The 16,571-nt window shown below is 41.3% G+C and overlaps 1 protein-coding gene across 10 annotated transcripts in view; it reads left to right on the forward strand.

The window, feature by feature from the left end:
- The window catches only part of NUMB (NUMB endocytic adaptor protein), a 198,596-nt gene that overhangs the window by 101,045 nt on the left and 80,980 nt on the right, over positions 1-16,571 (forward strand). For all 10 annotated transcript variants that reach the window (XR_002724690.1, XM_023183267.1, XM_023183328.1 and 7 more), the window contains one exon: positions 8,317-8,457. Coding sequence is in view for 9 of the 10 variants with exons in the window: in XM_023183267.1 (XP_023039035.1) it covers positions 8,332-8,457 (126 nt within the window). In the remaining variant the exon portion in view is untranslated. The remainder of the gene's footprint in view (positions 1-8,316; positions 8,458-16,571) is intronic.

Below are 16,571 nucleotides of genomic sequence, written 5' to 3' on the forward strand. Positions count from 1 at the left end.
AATATTCTGTATCATTGAGGCTTGCCGAGGTTCTTGGAAAGCTGATTTTCTATTAATAATAGAGTGATAGGCCAGGTGCAGTAGCTCACACCTGTAATCCCAGCCCTTTGGGAGGCCAAGGCATGTGGGTCACTTGACCCCAGGAGTTCAAAACCAGCCTGGGTAACGTGTGGCAAAACCCCGTCTCTACAAAAAGTAGCTGGGCATGGTGGTACGCACCTGTAGTCCTAGCTACTTGGGAGGCTGAAGTAGGAGGATCACCTAGTCTGGGAGGTCACAACTGAAGTGAGCCATGATCACACCACTGTACTCCAGCCTAGGTGACAAGAGTGAGACGCAGTCTCAAAGAAACAAAATTGGATGATAATTTTCTTTTTCTTTCACCTTCTGTTTCTCCTCCTTCCCCTTTTCCTCGTTCTCTTTTCCCTCTTTCTCTCACACTTTAACATCTCTGGAACTGGGAATCGTCTCCCATTGGGATACTTCTTATTATTGTGATATTTCACAATAAATGAACAATTCTTAACAAACAATTTTAGCAGTTTTTTTTTTTTTTTTTTTTTTTTTTTTTAAGACAAGGTCTCACTCTGTCACCTAGGCTGGAGTGCAGTGGTAAGATAATGGCTCATTGTAGCCTCTTCCTCCTTGGCTAAAGTGATCCTCCCACCCCAGCCCCCCAAGTAGCTGGGACCACAGGCACACAGCACCACGCCTGGCTAATTTTTGTATTTTTTGTAAAGATGGGATTTTGCCATGTTGTCCAGGCTGGTCTCGAATTCCTGGGCTCAAGCAATCCACCCACCTCAGCTTCCCAGAGCATGGGGATTATAGGTGTGAGCCAGCACACCTGGCCTCCATGTTTTCTTTTTCAGTGGAACATAAAATAGTGGTGCATCTTATAATCAGTAGTATCTTAGTTTTGAGGAAACACATATTTTTACGTACATAGCATGACTTTTCATTCTACCCCATTCCCTATTTGAAATGCCTCTTTTCTGTTTCTTTCATTGTGTTCTTATATAATTCAATACCTTGAGGTCTTGATGAAAGTTATTTTAAAATAAAAAATTTTTCATCCTGGCTCTTCTAGTACCTAGCACAATACTTTGTTGGATACAGAATATTATTTAATTAACAATTGATAGGAGCTCAATGATAAGAACTTATGAACACAAAGAAGGAAACAACAGTCACAGGGGTCTACTTGAGTGGGGAGGGTGGGAGGAGGGAGAGGAGCAGAAAAGATAACTATTGGGTACTGGGCTTAATATCTGGGTGTTGAAATAATATGTGCAACAAACCCCCATGACACATGTTTACCTGTGTAACAAACCTTCACATGTACCCCCAAACTGAAAAAAAAAAAAAAGAAAGAAATTCTGAAACATCAAAAAAATTAAAGGAAGAATCTATGTATAATCATAGCATGGGCTTTGACATATTTATATTAGTGAACAGTTATTTAGCTTTTTGGTCAAAGGAGAATACTTAATATTCCACATTAGTTAAGATTATTTTGAAAAAAAAGATTATTTTGGATGGAAAGAACAGAAGCCAATGCTTTCTACCTTTAGCAAGTTAGATAACTTATTGAATGGATGCTGAAGCATCTGATGATCAAGGAAGAGCTGAAGCAATGAAACAAAGTAATTAGAAACTATAGGCCAGGTGCAGTGGTTCACACCTATAATCCCCACACTTTTGGAAGCTGAGGTGGGCGGGTTGCTTGAGCTCAGGAGTTTAAAACCAGCCTCGGTAACATGGCAAAACCCATCTCTACGAAAAACACAACAATTAGCTGGGTGTGGTGACATGCGCCTGTAGTTCCAGCTACTCAGGAGGCTGAGATGGGAGGATTGCTTGAGCCCAGGAGGTTGAGGCTGCAGTGAGTGAGATTGTACTGCTATACTCTGGCCTGGTGACAGAGTGAGACCCTGTGTCCAAATAAAATAAAATAAAAGCTAAGATAGACCCTGTCTCCAAATAAAATAAGATAAAATAAATTGTGAAGGAAATGAAAAGAGTAGTATAATAAGGAATCATAGAGGATGGTATTTAGAAAGTAGAAAAAGACGTCAACTTTTAGGTTGAGAGTTAAGAATGAGTGGGAGACAAATGTATTGGTGAAGGGTCTGGGAGAAGAGTATTTCAGGGAGAAGGAAACAACAGGCCTAGAGTGAGAATGAGCTTGCAGTTAACTGAAAGGATCATAAAGAGTTAGTTGGGAAGAATGCCACCTCAATGCAAGAGAGACATGCAGGGGCCATACTCTTTTTTGTTTTGTTTTGAGATGGAGTCTCACTTTGTCGCCCAGGCTGGAGTACAATGGTGCGATCTCGGCTCACTGCAACCTCCGCCTCCCAGGTTCAAGTGATTCTCCTGCCTCAGCCTCCCGAGTAGCTGGGATTACAGGTGCCTGCCCCAACACTTGGCTAATTTTTTTGTATTTTTAGTAGAGACAGGGTTTCACCCTGTTGGCCAGGCAGGTCTTGAACTCCTGACCCAGGTGATCTGCCTGCCTCGGCCTCCCAAATTGTTGGGATTACAGGCGTGAGCCACTGCGCCCAGCCGGGGCCATACCTTTATATATGCTAACATGTACTGTGTATTTGTGATGTTCTCATACTATTGTAAGCACCACTTCTTGAGCAGTGTGAATTATTATGTCATACTGACTCACTGAATAGTGAGAGTTTGGATTTTATTTCAAGATACATTGGAAAGCCATGGAACTATTAAGCAATGCCATGATCCATTTTACATTTTTAAAGATTACGGTGGCTAATTTGTACATCGTTGATGAGAGAGGGACGACAGAGGACATAGAAATAAATACTAGTGGCTTATACTAGTCCAGGTAAGAGGCAAAGTTATCTTGGACTGTGGGTGGTGGAGATTAAATGCAGTGGACAGTTTTGAGATGTATTTTAGAAGTCTTTTGTTGATGGCTTGGATAAGGGGAGAGTCGGGGGTGAGGGAAAAAGAGAGGAGTAAGACAAGAGAGGACTAAAGAATTGAAGAGACGTGTAGGTATTTTGCCAAGTTATTTGTCAGTAAAGGGAAGCAGAGCTGTTTTTAACAGCTTATTTCTTATTTCTGTAATTTTTTCAGTGGCATTTTTTCTGTCTCTTACCCCATTCCCTCTATCACCTCCCCATTCTTGGAATCAAATATATTTTTATTCTAGTCTCTCTCTCCAGATTGCAGCACCTTTTTCTCATCCCACACTTGACAGATGCAGGAGGAAAGCTAGTGTAAAAAGTAGGCCAGCATCCTCAGCAGTTCTGCCCTTTTTCATCAAGATGTTCCTTGCTAAATCAATCCTTGCTATATCAAAGCAAAATTATTTTGTTTTATAAGTAAAGGTTTAATTCTTAATATTATTCTAATGAAGTCTGTGTATATGTGTATTGTGGAGTTTGGGGTGATGGCTATATGTATTTTTATCTCTAAAGTCTTAATGTGCTTTATTGTTGTTATTATTACTATTTTGAGGCAGGTTCTCACTCTGCCGCCCAGGCTGGAGTGCAGTGGCACAATCTCAGCTCTCTGCCTCCTGGGTTCAAATGATTCTCATGCTTCAACTTCCTGAGTAGCTGGAATTATAGGCTAGTGATAATTATTCATTAAGAAGTATTAAGCAAGATATCATAATTATGTGTTTTTGTTTTTCCAAATTCATTTTTAAAAAAAGAAAGTGACAAGATACTTAGACCCTAAACTGGCTGACACTTTCAGTCTTTTCTCTTATTGGGCAACAGAATGGTACAACAATAAATAGCTGCCCAAAGAGCAAATAAACTTGTACTAGATCTATTTAGACAGACGTTGGATGTCCTCCTTTAATGGAAGTTGTCAGTGGTTCCTTTGTCAATGGGAGGTTGGACTCTTACACCTTCAGTCTCTTCCAACATTGATGATTCTCTGGTCTTGTATGCTGAGACTTTTCCTACGTAGTGACATAGCCTGTACTGTGATGGGGGTCTGTTTTATCTTTCAATTCTTCAAATTTATAGTATGCTGTATATAACAGGCAGTGTGTTACAATGCAAGGGTATGTTTAAACAAATAAGATACAGTCAACCATTAAGGAAATAGGAACTTACTATAAGGTTGATGCACACAATAATAGAAGTAAGAAGAAGGTGTTAATCCGAATTATATGAAGTGGAAGGACCTAACCAAGCCAGATAGGGGCTTGTCAAAAAGAAAAAAAGAGTCTAGCTTCCCTGAAGAGGTTAACTCCTGAACTGACTCTTTAAAGATGAGTAGACTTTAACCAGACATGCACAGGTTATGGTATTTCTTTCTAGGCAGAGGGAGGAACGTAGACAGAGGCTCTGAAAGAGGGCATGCTTTGTTTGGAGAACAGTAAGTAGTTTAGGGTAGCTGGAGGTTAGTCTGTGAATGGGGACTGGTGAGAGAAGCCAGATGAAGAAGGACCGTGTTTGCCATGCATTTGGACTTTGTCTTGAAGGTGGTGTGAAGCAATTGAAGGGTTTTAAAAAGAGGGGCTACATGGTCAGATTTGTGTTTTAGAACATGTTAGGATGGAGCTCTGTTAGAGGCACAGAGACTAAAATACTCGATTATCACTTATACTTGAGTATTTTGGTCTCTTTGCCTCTAACAGAGTTCCATCCCAATATGTCTCTAAATTATTTAAAGCAATAATTTAAGGAAAAATGTCTCAGGATAGTAGGACTGAAATAGTTGGGGAGAGGGATGAATTCGAGAGCTACTAAGGAGGTAAAATCAGGCCAGAGAAAGGCTGAGTGCCGGGATGATTTTCAGGTATCTGGCTTGGCCAAGTAGGTAGCTGACTAGTTGTCTTTGCTAAGACAAAGAAATTAAGAACAAAGGAATCATACAGGGTTTTGTGTGTGTGTGTGGGGGGGGTGGGTTGTTTGTTTGTTTGTTTGGCTTTAGGATCATTTGGAGAGTACCAACTTGAGTAAGGAGAGAGGTTTTTCATTTTCTTATACTTGTATTTGTGTATGTTTTTGTTTTTTATGTTTATTTATTTACTTAACTTCTTTTTGAGACATAGTCTCGCTCTGTTGCCTAGGCTGGAGTGCAGTGACACAATCTTGGCCTATTGCAACCTCTGCCTCCCGAATTCAAGCGATTCTTCTGCCTCAGCCTCCTGAGTAGCTGGGATTACAGGTGCGTGCCTCCACGCCCAACTAATTTTTGTATTTTTTGTAGAGATGGGGTTTTACCATGTTGGCCAGGCTGGTCTCAAATTCAAATTCCTGACCTCGTGATCCACCTGTCTCAGCCTCCCAAAGTGCTGGGATTACAAGCATGAGCCACTGTGCCCAGCCCACGTATGTTTTTAAAATGTGATTTAAAAGAGTATAGCAGGATATATTTTCTTTCTTTTTTTTTTTTTTTTGGACAGAGTTTCTCTCTTTCGCCTAGGCTGGAGTGAAGTGGCGCGATCTCGGCTCACTGCAACCTCTGCCCCCCAGGTTCAAGTGATTCTCCTGCCTCAGCCTCGAGTAGCTGGGATTACAGGCGCATGCCACCACACCTGGCTAATTTTTGTATTTTTAATAGAAACGGGGTTTCACCATGTTGGCCAGGCTGGTCCCGAACTCTTGACCTCAGGTGATCCACCTGCCTTGGCCTCCCAAAGTGCTAGGATTATAGGCATGAGCCACCATGCCTGGCAACAGGATGTATTTTCAAGGAAGGTTATGGAATTCTTTTTGGAAGTCTTGTACATTAAGGTAGACCTTCATTTAGGTAGTTTAGGAATAAGTGATCTGCTTATTTCTTCATTTTCAGAAAATCCAGAGGTTTTTACATTGCCAGTCCTCTGTCAGAATTTTTACCTTTGAAGATATGTGGTAAGGTTGGCTTGTTTGTGCAAACTAGCTAGTTTGGTGATAGTTCTGCTGTGGCATTATGGATTTTAAAATACAAAATGACTTTCTTGCCTGTAATTCCAGCACTTTGGGAGGCCGAGACGGGCGGATCACGAGGTCAGGAGATCGAGACCATCCTGGCTAACACGGTGAAACCCCGTCTCTACTAAAAAATACAAAAAACTAGCCGGGCGAGGTGGCAGGCGCCTGTAGTCCCAGCTACTTGGGAGGCTGAGGCAGGAGAATGGCGTAAACCCGGGAGGCGGAGCTTGCAGTGAGCTGAGATCCGGCCACTGCACTCCAGCCTGGGCGACAGAGCGAGACTCCGTCTCAAAAAAAAAAAAAAAAAATGACTTTCTTCAGAATGAAACTTCGATTTCCAAGTCTTTCATTGGTGACTTGTAGGAATTGATGTTCAATCCATTGCTATTTAACACTCCTGACAGAAAAGACAGCTTTTTATAGCTTTGTCACATCATTTTCTTGAGTTAAGATCACTTTTAGGCTAGTTGAGGTGCTTACATCCTTCATGGAAAGAGTGAGACATGCTTCTTATGCTTCTTAACAGAAAATTGGAGGTATTAGTTTAAGATTTTGAGATTTTACTCTGCAAGGGGGTACTTACTATGTTTGTTGTTTTTTTGAATGTTTTATAATTTCTTCTCAGTTAGGTCTCCTTTCTCTGTAGTTTTGTGATTTCTACTGTACCTTTGACAGCATTCAAGAGGTAACTCTTCCAGTAACACAATAAAGAACTGACTATAACACTTTTTTTCTTTTTTTTTTTTTTTTGAGACGGAGTCTTGCTCTGTCACCCAGGCTGGAGTGCAGTGGCGTGATCTTGGCTCACCGCAACCTCCGCCTTCCAGGTTGAAGCAATTCTCCTGTCAGCCTCCCAAGTAGCTGGGATTACAGACGTGCACCAGCATGCCTGACTACTTTTTGTAATTTTAGTAGAGATGGGGTTTCGCCATGTTAACCAGGCTGGTCTCCAACTCCTGACCTCAAGTGATCCACCTGCCTCGGCCTCCCAAAGTGCTGGGATTACAGGGGCGAGCCACCACACTTGGCCAACACCTTTTAGTTACAAAGTTGATAATGAAACTTGTACCTTTGTCTTTTTTTTTTTTTTATGTTACTATGATGATTATCGATATGGAAAGGCATTCTGATGTCATACTGCTTACAAGAAATTCTTCTGGCCGCGTGTGGTGTCTCACGCCTGTAATTAATTCCAGCACTTAGAGAGGCCAAGGCAAGAGGATTGCTTTCACTCAGAAGTTTCAGACCAGCCTGAGCAACATAGCGAGACCTCATCTCTACTTTAAAAAAAAAAAAAGGCCGGGTGTGGTGGCACATGTCTCTGTAGTCCCAGCTACTTGGGAGACCGAGGTGGGAAGATTGCTTGAGCCAGGGAGATAAATGTTGCAGTGAGCTGTGATCATGCCACTACACTCTAGCCTTAGTGACGGAGTGAGACTGTCTGAAAAAAAAAATGTTTTTTCTCTAGATTTAGTCCTGGTAGCACATTTTTTTTTCTTTAAGTGTGCTTATTTATTTATTTACTTATTTTTGAGACACACTCTCACCCTGTCACCAAGGCTGTGTGATCTCGGCTCACTGCAACCTCCACCTCCTGAGTTCAAGTGATTCTCCTGCCTCAGCCTCCTGAGTATCTGGGATTACAGGTGTGCGCCACCACACCTGGCTAATTTTTGTAGTTTTAGTAGAGACGGGGTTTTGCCATGTTGGCCAGGTTGGTCTTGAACTCCTGACCTCAAGTGATCTGCCCACCTCAGCCTCCCAAAGTGTTGGGATTACAGGCATGAGCCATTGCGCCTGGCTTTAAGTGTGTTTAAAGAAAACTTTATTTTATTCTTCATAACATCTTTTATAAAAACGTGATGGTAATCCCTGCTTTGCTTATATGCTAATAGTGAGGCAAAAAGATTCCTAAATTTTAGTGTTTCAGAATGATTTTTTTCTTAATAAGTATACAGGTTTTTAGAAACTGTTAGCAGTCTATAATTTGGCCCATATGTACAAATTTCCATTTTCAGGTGTTGGAATGGATTTGAGAGGTAGATGGGTAGGGAGAATTTCTCATTGGTTTGTTATAACTAAAGTTCTTGAAAATTCTTAGGATAATATGTCTTCAAATCCTACTAGAAGTTATTGTTGTTATTACAAGGACCAGTATTGTAGTTATCTTTTCAAAAGGTAAAATGATTTGTTTGTTTGAACTTAGTGTTACTCTAAGAGGAATTGTTCTAATCATTCATTTTCCCTTTACATTGTGGTTACATAATAATTATATATTGCTTAGATAAAAGCCAAAACCTTTAATTTTGGACATTAGATTTTTGGTTAATGTGGTAATCCAAAGTTTAAATATGTAAGAAGGTAATATTTCTTTTAAATATTTTTTTCCGTCTGTCTTCAGGCTGTAAAAATTAAAATGAACAAACTACGGCAAAGTTTTAGGAGAAAGAAGGATGTTTATGTTCCAGAGGCCAGTCGTCCACATCAGTGGCAGACAGATGAAGAAGGCGTTCGCACTGGAAAATGTAGCTTCCCAGTTAAGGTAAGAGCTGATGTTTCTATAAGTCTGTATGTGGAAAATAACTGACAATCTAGTGTATGTGAAATCTCATTAATAAGGACAATTAAGAGAACCCTCCAAAAATCAAATCCCTTCATACTCTGCTTCAATGATAGAATTAAATGAGAAAGAAAGGAAAATAATGAGAAGGAAAACAAGATAGATTTTAATTAGGGAGTTTTCTTTTTATATTTAAATATGAATTTCTGCTATATAATGTGGAGTCAAATATTCTGATAAGAATACTAATCCTGAAATACCTAAAGATCCTAAATTATCAGGACTCAAATTTTCAGTGGAATATGCTTACTAACTGGTGAAGCTGAGGGAGTGTAAGTCAGCTCTCTTAAATACAAGTCTTGCGTATTTTAGAAATCCTTAAATGAGAAGAGTTAAATAAAAGGGAGTTTTCCCTTTAATCTTCTAACTTTTAATGGTACAGAGGTCATTTAAACTAATGCCTTCATTTGTAAGATCAAAAAGTGGAGACTCATAGAAGTTAAGAACATAGTGAAGATCCTGAGAAGGCAGTGATATACAGGTGCTTTTCTTTGTATTGCCCGAGACAGGTCATATTTTAGTGAAATGAAAGAAATGTATATGTTATTTGCTATTTAATAAAAAGCAATATATTATGTAATCACAGTGTGAGAGGTATTAAATGTGGGGGCAAAAAAATAGAATTAGACCAAATGTTAATATCTTAAAAATTGTAGTTTGATATGAAATGTTAATTTTTTGTCTATTTACTAAATATTCCTCCTTTTTTTTTTTTTTTTTTTTTTTTTTGAGACAGTCTCTCTCCATAGCACAGACTGGAGTGCAGGGGCATGATCTCAACTCACTGCAACCTCCACCTCCTGGGCTCAAACGATTCTCCTGCCTATGCCTCCTGAGTAGCTGGGACTACAGGGGTGCTCCACCACACCCAGCTAATTTTTGCATTTTTAGTAGAGATGGGGTTTTTCACCATGTTGGCCAGGCTGGCCTCGAACTCCTGACTTCAGGCGATCCTCCCGCCTCGGCTCCCAAAGTGCAAAGTGCTGGTATTACAGACATGAGCCACTGCACCCAGCCTATTTCCTATATATTCTTTTTTTTTTTTTTTGAGATGGGATCTTGCTGTGTCGCCCAGGCTGGAGTGCAGTGGCACCATCTCGGCTCACTGTAAGCTCCTCCTCCCGGGTTCAAGCAATTCTCCTGTCTCAGCCTCCCGAGTATCTGGGACTACAGGTATGCACCACCACGCCCAGCTAATTTTTTTGTATTTTTGGTAGAGACAGGGTTTCACCACATTGACCAGGTTGGTCTTGAACTCCTGACCTCAAGTGATCTGCCTGCTTCAGCCTCCCAAAGTGCTGAGATTACAGACATGAGCCACCACACTCGGTCTATGTAGTCTTATAAGTGTAAATATTCTTATGATTTTCTTCCTCCTTTTTACTGCCTCAGTACCACTGACTGAAATATGGGCTAAAGCTTCAGAAAGGAAAAAAAAAATCTTCCATATGACAGGAAAAGTGATCTTAAATATACAGGTTAGAGAAATGCATGGCTTTTTAAATACACTAACTTTTCCACCGTCTTTTAATAACTAGGAGTTTTCCTAATCACTTAACTTTGTTTACTTAACTCATTTGCTGAAATTTTTAATAGAAATAATATTTTAATTTTAAATGTTTAATATGACATTAAATTATGAGAAAAATCCTACTTACATAAAAATGAATACTTTTTTTTTCTGTATTATCTCCCCCACCATACAGTTGGCTTACTTTGGCTATTTAAGTTGAATATTGCGTATGTAGAAAGAGGCACATTGGTTGCTTGAAGTATAAATTACAGCCTCTTAGGGAGGCAATTTGGAAATATCTATTAAGATTTTATTTATTTTATTTATTTTGAGATGGAGTCTTGCTCTGTTACAAAGGCTGGAGTGCAGTAACGAGATCTTGGCTCACTACAACCTCTGCCTCCTGGGTTCAAACGATTCTCCTGCCTCAGCCTCCTGAGTAGCTGGGATTACAGGCATGCGCCACCATGCCTGGCTAATTTTTGTATTTTTAGTAGACAGGGTTTTGCCATGTTGGCCAGGCTGGTCTCAAACTCCTGACCTCAGGTGATCTACCCGCTTCAGCCTCCCAAAGTGCTGGGATTACAGGCCTGAGCCACCATGCCTGGCCTTTATTAAGATTTTAAATGCACTTTTCATTTCACCAGCAATTTTACATTTAAGAATTGCATTTAAGTACATTTATAGATATATTGGCCTGAGTGGTCATCATAAGATTTGTAATATAAAAAATATGGAAGCAACTTAAATTCCCATCATTCCGGAATTGGTTAAAGGAAGTGCGACAGGCCTGGTGCAGTGGCTAACGCCTGTAATCCCAGCACTTTGGGGTGCCGAGGTGGGCAGATCACCTGAGGTCGGGAGTTTGAGACCACCCTGACCAACATGGAGAAATCCCTTCTCTACTAAAAATACAAAACAATTAGCTGGGCATGGTAGTGCTTGCCTGTACTCCTAGCTACTTGGGAAGCTGAAGCAGGAGAATCGCTTGAACCCAGGAGGTGGAGGTCGCAGTGAGCCAAGATTGCGCCACTGCACTCCAGCCTGGGCAACAAGAGCGAGACTCCGTCTCAAAAAAAAAAAAAAAAAGAAACTGTGACATCCATTAAGTTGAATTCTTTGCAGTTACCATTTTTTTAAAGTAAGGTAGATCTATATTATGTATTTAATAAATATTTTTTGAACATCTGTCATATGCCAGGCATATGCTAAGTGGTAAGCAAAAAAGACATAGTTTTTTTTCTTGTGGAGTTCACAGTCTTCTTGTAAGGGAAACAGACTTTAATTAGATATTTGCATTACAATATATTATTACAGGGCTGGCACAGTGGCTCATGCCTGTAATCCTAGTACTTTGGGAGGCCAGGGTGGGCGGATCATGAGGTCAGGAGATCAAGACTATCCTGGCTAACATGGTGAAACCCTGTCCCTACTAAAAATACAAAAAAAAAAAAAAAAAAAATTAGCGAGTCGTGGTGGCAGGTGCCTATAATCCCAGCTACTCACAAGGCTGAGGCAGGAGAATTGCGTGAACCAGGGAGGCAAAGTTTGCAGTGAGCCGAGATTGTGCCACTGCACTCCAGCCTGGGCGACAGAGAGAGACTCTGTCTTAAAAAAAAAAAAAAAAACCAAACCAAAAAAACAGTATATTATTATAACCTGAGGTAAATACTTTTAAGAAAGGAAATCTGGTTCTGTAAGAACATGTAAGAAAAAATACTTGATCCTAGACTATAGAATCAGAGTAAGGCTTCCCTGTGAAAGTAAAGTTTGACCTGATGTTTGAAGATTGAGTGGGAATTAATTAGATGAAAAGGTGAATAGAGCATTAGAAGATTATGGAAAGCATGTGTAAGTAGGCACTGGGTGACAAGAGGAAAGAATGATAAAGGAAAACTGTAACGCAGAAAATTGTATGAGATGACCCTGTAGGAAAGCAGGGTAGGGCTTTGTAGGCCATGCTAAGGATTTTGGACATGGGAAGCCATTGAATGGTGTGTTCTTTTCATTATTTATTAAGGTAAAGTACATATAACATAAAATTAATCCTTGTAAGCTTTTTTTTATGTTATGTTATGTTATGTTATGTTATGTTATGTTATGTTATTTTTTGAGATGGAGTCTCACTCTGTTGCCCAGGCTGGAGTGCAGTGGTGCCATCTCAGCTTACTGCAAGCTCCACCTCCCAGCTTCAAGCCATTCTCCTGCCTCAGCCTCCCGAGTAGCTGCGACTACAGGCGCCCGCCACCACACCCGGCTAATTTTTTGTATTTTTAGTAGAGATGGGGTTTCACCGTGTTAGCCAGGATGGTCTCGATCTCCTGACCTCGTGGTCCGCCCATCTCAGCCTCCCAAAGTGCTGGGATTACAGGCGTGAGCCACTGCGCCTGGCCCCTTGTAAGCATTTTTAAGTGTACAGTTCAACGGTATTAAGTATATTCATGTTGGTGTGCAGTTATCACCACCAGTCATCTCCAGAACTTTTTCATCTTCCCAAACTCTGTAAATGGTTTTTTTAAAGCAAGAATGTGGTATCAGAAAAGCATTTTGTATATGTATTAAGTATCTTACTTATTTAATTTAATTAATTAATTTATTTATGAGATGGAGTCTTGCTCTGTTGCCAGGCTGGAGCGCAGTGGTGCGATCTCGGCTCACTACAACCTCTGGTCACTGCAACCTCCACCTCTAGGGTTCAAATGATGCTCCTCCCTCCCAAGTAGCTAGGACTATAGGCGTGTGCCCCCATGCCAAGCTAATTTTTGTATTTTTAGTAGAGACGGGGTTTCACCATGTTGGCCAGGATGGTCTTGATCTCTTGACCTTGTGATCCGCCCACCTCAGTCTCCCAAAGTCCTGGGATTGCAGGCATGAGCCACTGTGCCCGGCCATCTTATTTATTTTAAAAATGTATGTATTTATAGATTTAGGAGGTATAAGTGCAAATTCCTTACATGCATATATTGCATAGTGGTAAAGTCTGGGCTTTTAGTGTATCTGTCACCCAAATAGTGGACATTGTATTCAACTGGTAATTTTTCAATACTCAGCCAACTCCAAGCCAGAAAAGCACTTTGAAAAAATGACTTTGGCTGCAGTGTAGTTTGGAAGTAGCCCATGCTAGATACAAGGAGCCTAGCAAAATATTATCACAGTAATTCAAAGGAGAGATAATAGTAGGTTAGACTAGGGTGGTGACTGTGAAGATGAAGAGAAATGAAATAAATTGATAGATAATTAAGAGGTAAAGGTAGGCTGTGCATGGCAGCTCACACCTGTAATCCCAACACTTTGGGAGGCCAAGGTGGGAGGGTTGCTTGAGCCCAAGAGTTCAACATCAGCCTGGGCAACACGGGGAGACCCCATCTCTACAAAAATAAAAATAAAAAAAAGCTAGATGTGGTGGTACACACCTGTCGTCTGAGTTACACAGGAGGCTGAGGTGGGAAGATCACTTGAGCCCAGTGAGCCATGATTGCACCACTACACTCCAGCCTAGGAAACAGCGAGAGCCTGTCTCAAAAAAAAAAAAACAAAAAAAAAGGAGGTAAAGGTAATAGAAATTGGAGATGAGCTGAATCTAAGGAATGAAAAAGAGTAGTATTAAAAATGACACAGGGCCGGGTGCGGTGGCTCAAGCCTGTAATCCCAGCACTTTGGGAGGCCGAGACGAGCTTATCACGAGGTCAGCAGATCGAGACCATCCTGGCTAACACAGTGAAACCCCGTCTCTACTAAAAAATACAAAAAAACTAGCCAGGCGAGGTGGCGGGCGCCTATAGTCCCAGCTACTCGGGAGGCTGAGGCAGGAGAATGGCATGAACCTGGGAGGCGGAGCTTACAGTGAGCCGAGATCCGGCCACTGCACTCCAGCATGGGTGACAGAGCGAGACTCCATCTTAAAAAAAAAAAGACACAGGCCGGGCACAGTGGCTCATGCCTGTAATCCCAGCACTTTGGGAGGCTGAGGTAGGTGGATCATTTGAGGTAAGGAGTTTGAGACCAGCCTGGGCAACACGGTGAAACCCCATCTCTACTAAAAATACAAAAATTAGCCAAGCATGGTGGTACACGCCTGTAATCCCAGCTACTCGGGAGGCTGAGGCAGGAGAATTGCTTGAACCCAGGAGGCAGAGGTTGCAGTGAGCCGAGATCACGCCACTGCACTTCAGCCTGGGTGACAGAGCAAGACTCCATCTCAAAAAAAAAAAAAGACACCTATTTTCTTATTGCCCTGAGCAGAGACAATGATCATTGACATAGGAAACACTGACTTCAGTGTGTTTATGTATGTATGTGTATGAGACAGAGTCTCACTCTGTCGACCAGGCTGGAGTGCAGTGGTGCGACCACGCCTCACTGCTTCTGGGTTCAAGTGATTCTCATGCCTCAGCCTCTCAAGTAGCTGGGATCACAGGCGCCTGCCACCATGCCCAGCTAGTTTTTTTGTTTGTTTGTTTGTTTTTTTGAGATGCAGTTTCACTCTTGTTGGCCCTGGAGTGAATGGCACAATCTCGGGCCACTGAAACCTCTGCCTCCCAGGTTCAACCGATTTTCCTGCCTCAGCCTCCTAAGTAGCTGGGATTATAGGTGCCTGCCACTATGCCCAGCTAATTTTGTATTTTTAGTAGAGATGGGGTTTCACCATGTTGGCCAGGCTGGTCATGAACTCCTGACCTCAGGTGATCTGCCCACCTTGGCCTCCCAAAGTGCTGGGATTACAGGTATGAGCCACTACAGCCGGCCTAATTTTTGTATTTTTAGTAGAGTTGGCGTTTCTCCATGTTGGCCAGGCTGGTCTTGAACTCCTGACCTCAGGTGATCTGCCCATCTTGGCCTCCCAAAGTGCTGGGTTATAAGCATGAGCCAGTGTGCCTGGTTCCAGTGTATTTATTATCAAGTGATAAGGGCAAGCTGCAGAACTGTTTATGTAGTATGATTTTGTTCTTAGTTAAAAGAAAAATATGAATATGAATATTGCGTTTAAGAAATATCAAGAAGACACAAATAACTGCAGAATGAATATGGAGGATTGGAGATATTTTACTTTTCAGTCTATGTCCTTTGGAACTAGTGACATTTCTTGTGAGCATATATCCTATTTATAATATTTTTTTAACACTTCATTCACAGATTCTGAGAGGTTTGTATACAGTGTTTAAATAATTGAAATAAAGTTAATTGAAGCACTTCTTCTAATCAGTGAAATCTATAGCTTTTAAGTATGTTGTGTGAGATGAATAAGTTTTGATATCTTTCAGTGTAATTCTCACTTGTCATAAAATCAGCTAGATGGGATATGGTTTAGAGCAGTGGTCCCCAGCCTTTTTGGCACCAGGGACTGGTTTCATGGAAGATAACTTTTTCATGGACTGGGGTTAGGGGGCTGGGGCAGGTGGTTTTGAGATGAAACTGTTCCACTTCAGGCATTAGATTCTTATAAGGAGCGCACAACCTCAATCCCTCACGTGGGTAGTACACAATAGAGTTTGTGCTCCTATGAGAATCTAATGCTGCCACTGATGTGATAGGAGGTGGAACTCAGGCAGTAATGCTTGCTCGCCCTCCGCTCACCTCCTGCTGTATGACCCAGTTCCTAACAGGTCACTGACCAGTATTGGGCTAAGGCCCCCAGTGTTGGGGACCTCTGCTTTAGAGACTGTGCAGGCAGGGCAGCTTATTTACAGTGTGTTTTGTTTCGTCCTTTCCAAATGGCTTTTTGAAATCCTTTCTAATAGGATATTCAGTGTCTCTGCTATGTTGTGTCATCCCTTCTCTTCGTTTCCTACATCACTCCTTCCCTTCCCAATTCATACATTTATATACAGCTGACTCCCAGAGTACAATAGGAGAATCAGAATTTGGAATGTTTTTTCCATATCCTCGAGGTAGATGCATTTCCTCAGTCAGATATAGCAGGGCAAAAGATGCTTCATTCTGCCTTGCCTTAGACGCCAGTGAGCTTGGAATACAAGGTTGTCCATGAAGGCAACTAGTAGGGTGTTGGGGGCATTCACTAAAGAAGAACAAATTTGAGAGTAGAGAAAATGAGTTCCTTTTGAAGTTCCTACAGGACATGCACATGCAGATCCTCACTGACCAAGAAAGCACCATGAGTTTTTATTTGGGGGTTACAAATATATTTTAGTGAGTAGGTAAATTTACAGATGACAAATCCTTGAATGATACAGACTGACTGTACATAAAGTTGTGGGTGGGTGAGATTACCTAGGGAAAGTGAGAAGATGGCCTAGAACAAACCCTTGAGGAATGAATACCAACATAGAGGGGACAGGCAGTGAAATAGGCTTGTTCAAAGGAGAGTAAGAATAAATAGCCAAAGAGATCGAAAGGAAACCTGGAGAGAATGGTCTTAGAAACCAAGGTTTCAACATAGGAGAAAGTGGTCAAATGTTATAAAGAGATCAAGTGAGAAATGAAACCTCATTAGATTAAAAACTTGAAAGTCTTGGTGACTTTGATGATAATGACAGCACTTACAGTGCAATCCTGAGTATTGAAT

The sequence above is a fragment of the Piliocolobus tephrosceles genome, chromosome 6, assembly GCF_002776525.5.
Source record: "Piliocolobus tephrosceles isolate RC106 chromosome 6, ASM277652v3, whole genome shotgun sequence".
In the NCBI taxonomy this organism is placed as follows: domain Eukaryota; kingdom Metazoa; phylum Chordata; class Mammalia; order Primates; family Cercopithecidae; genus Piliocolobus; species Piliocolobus tephrosceles.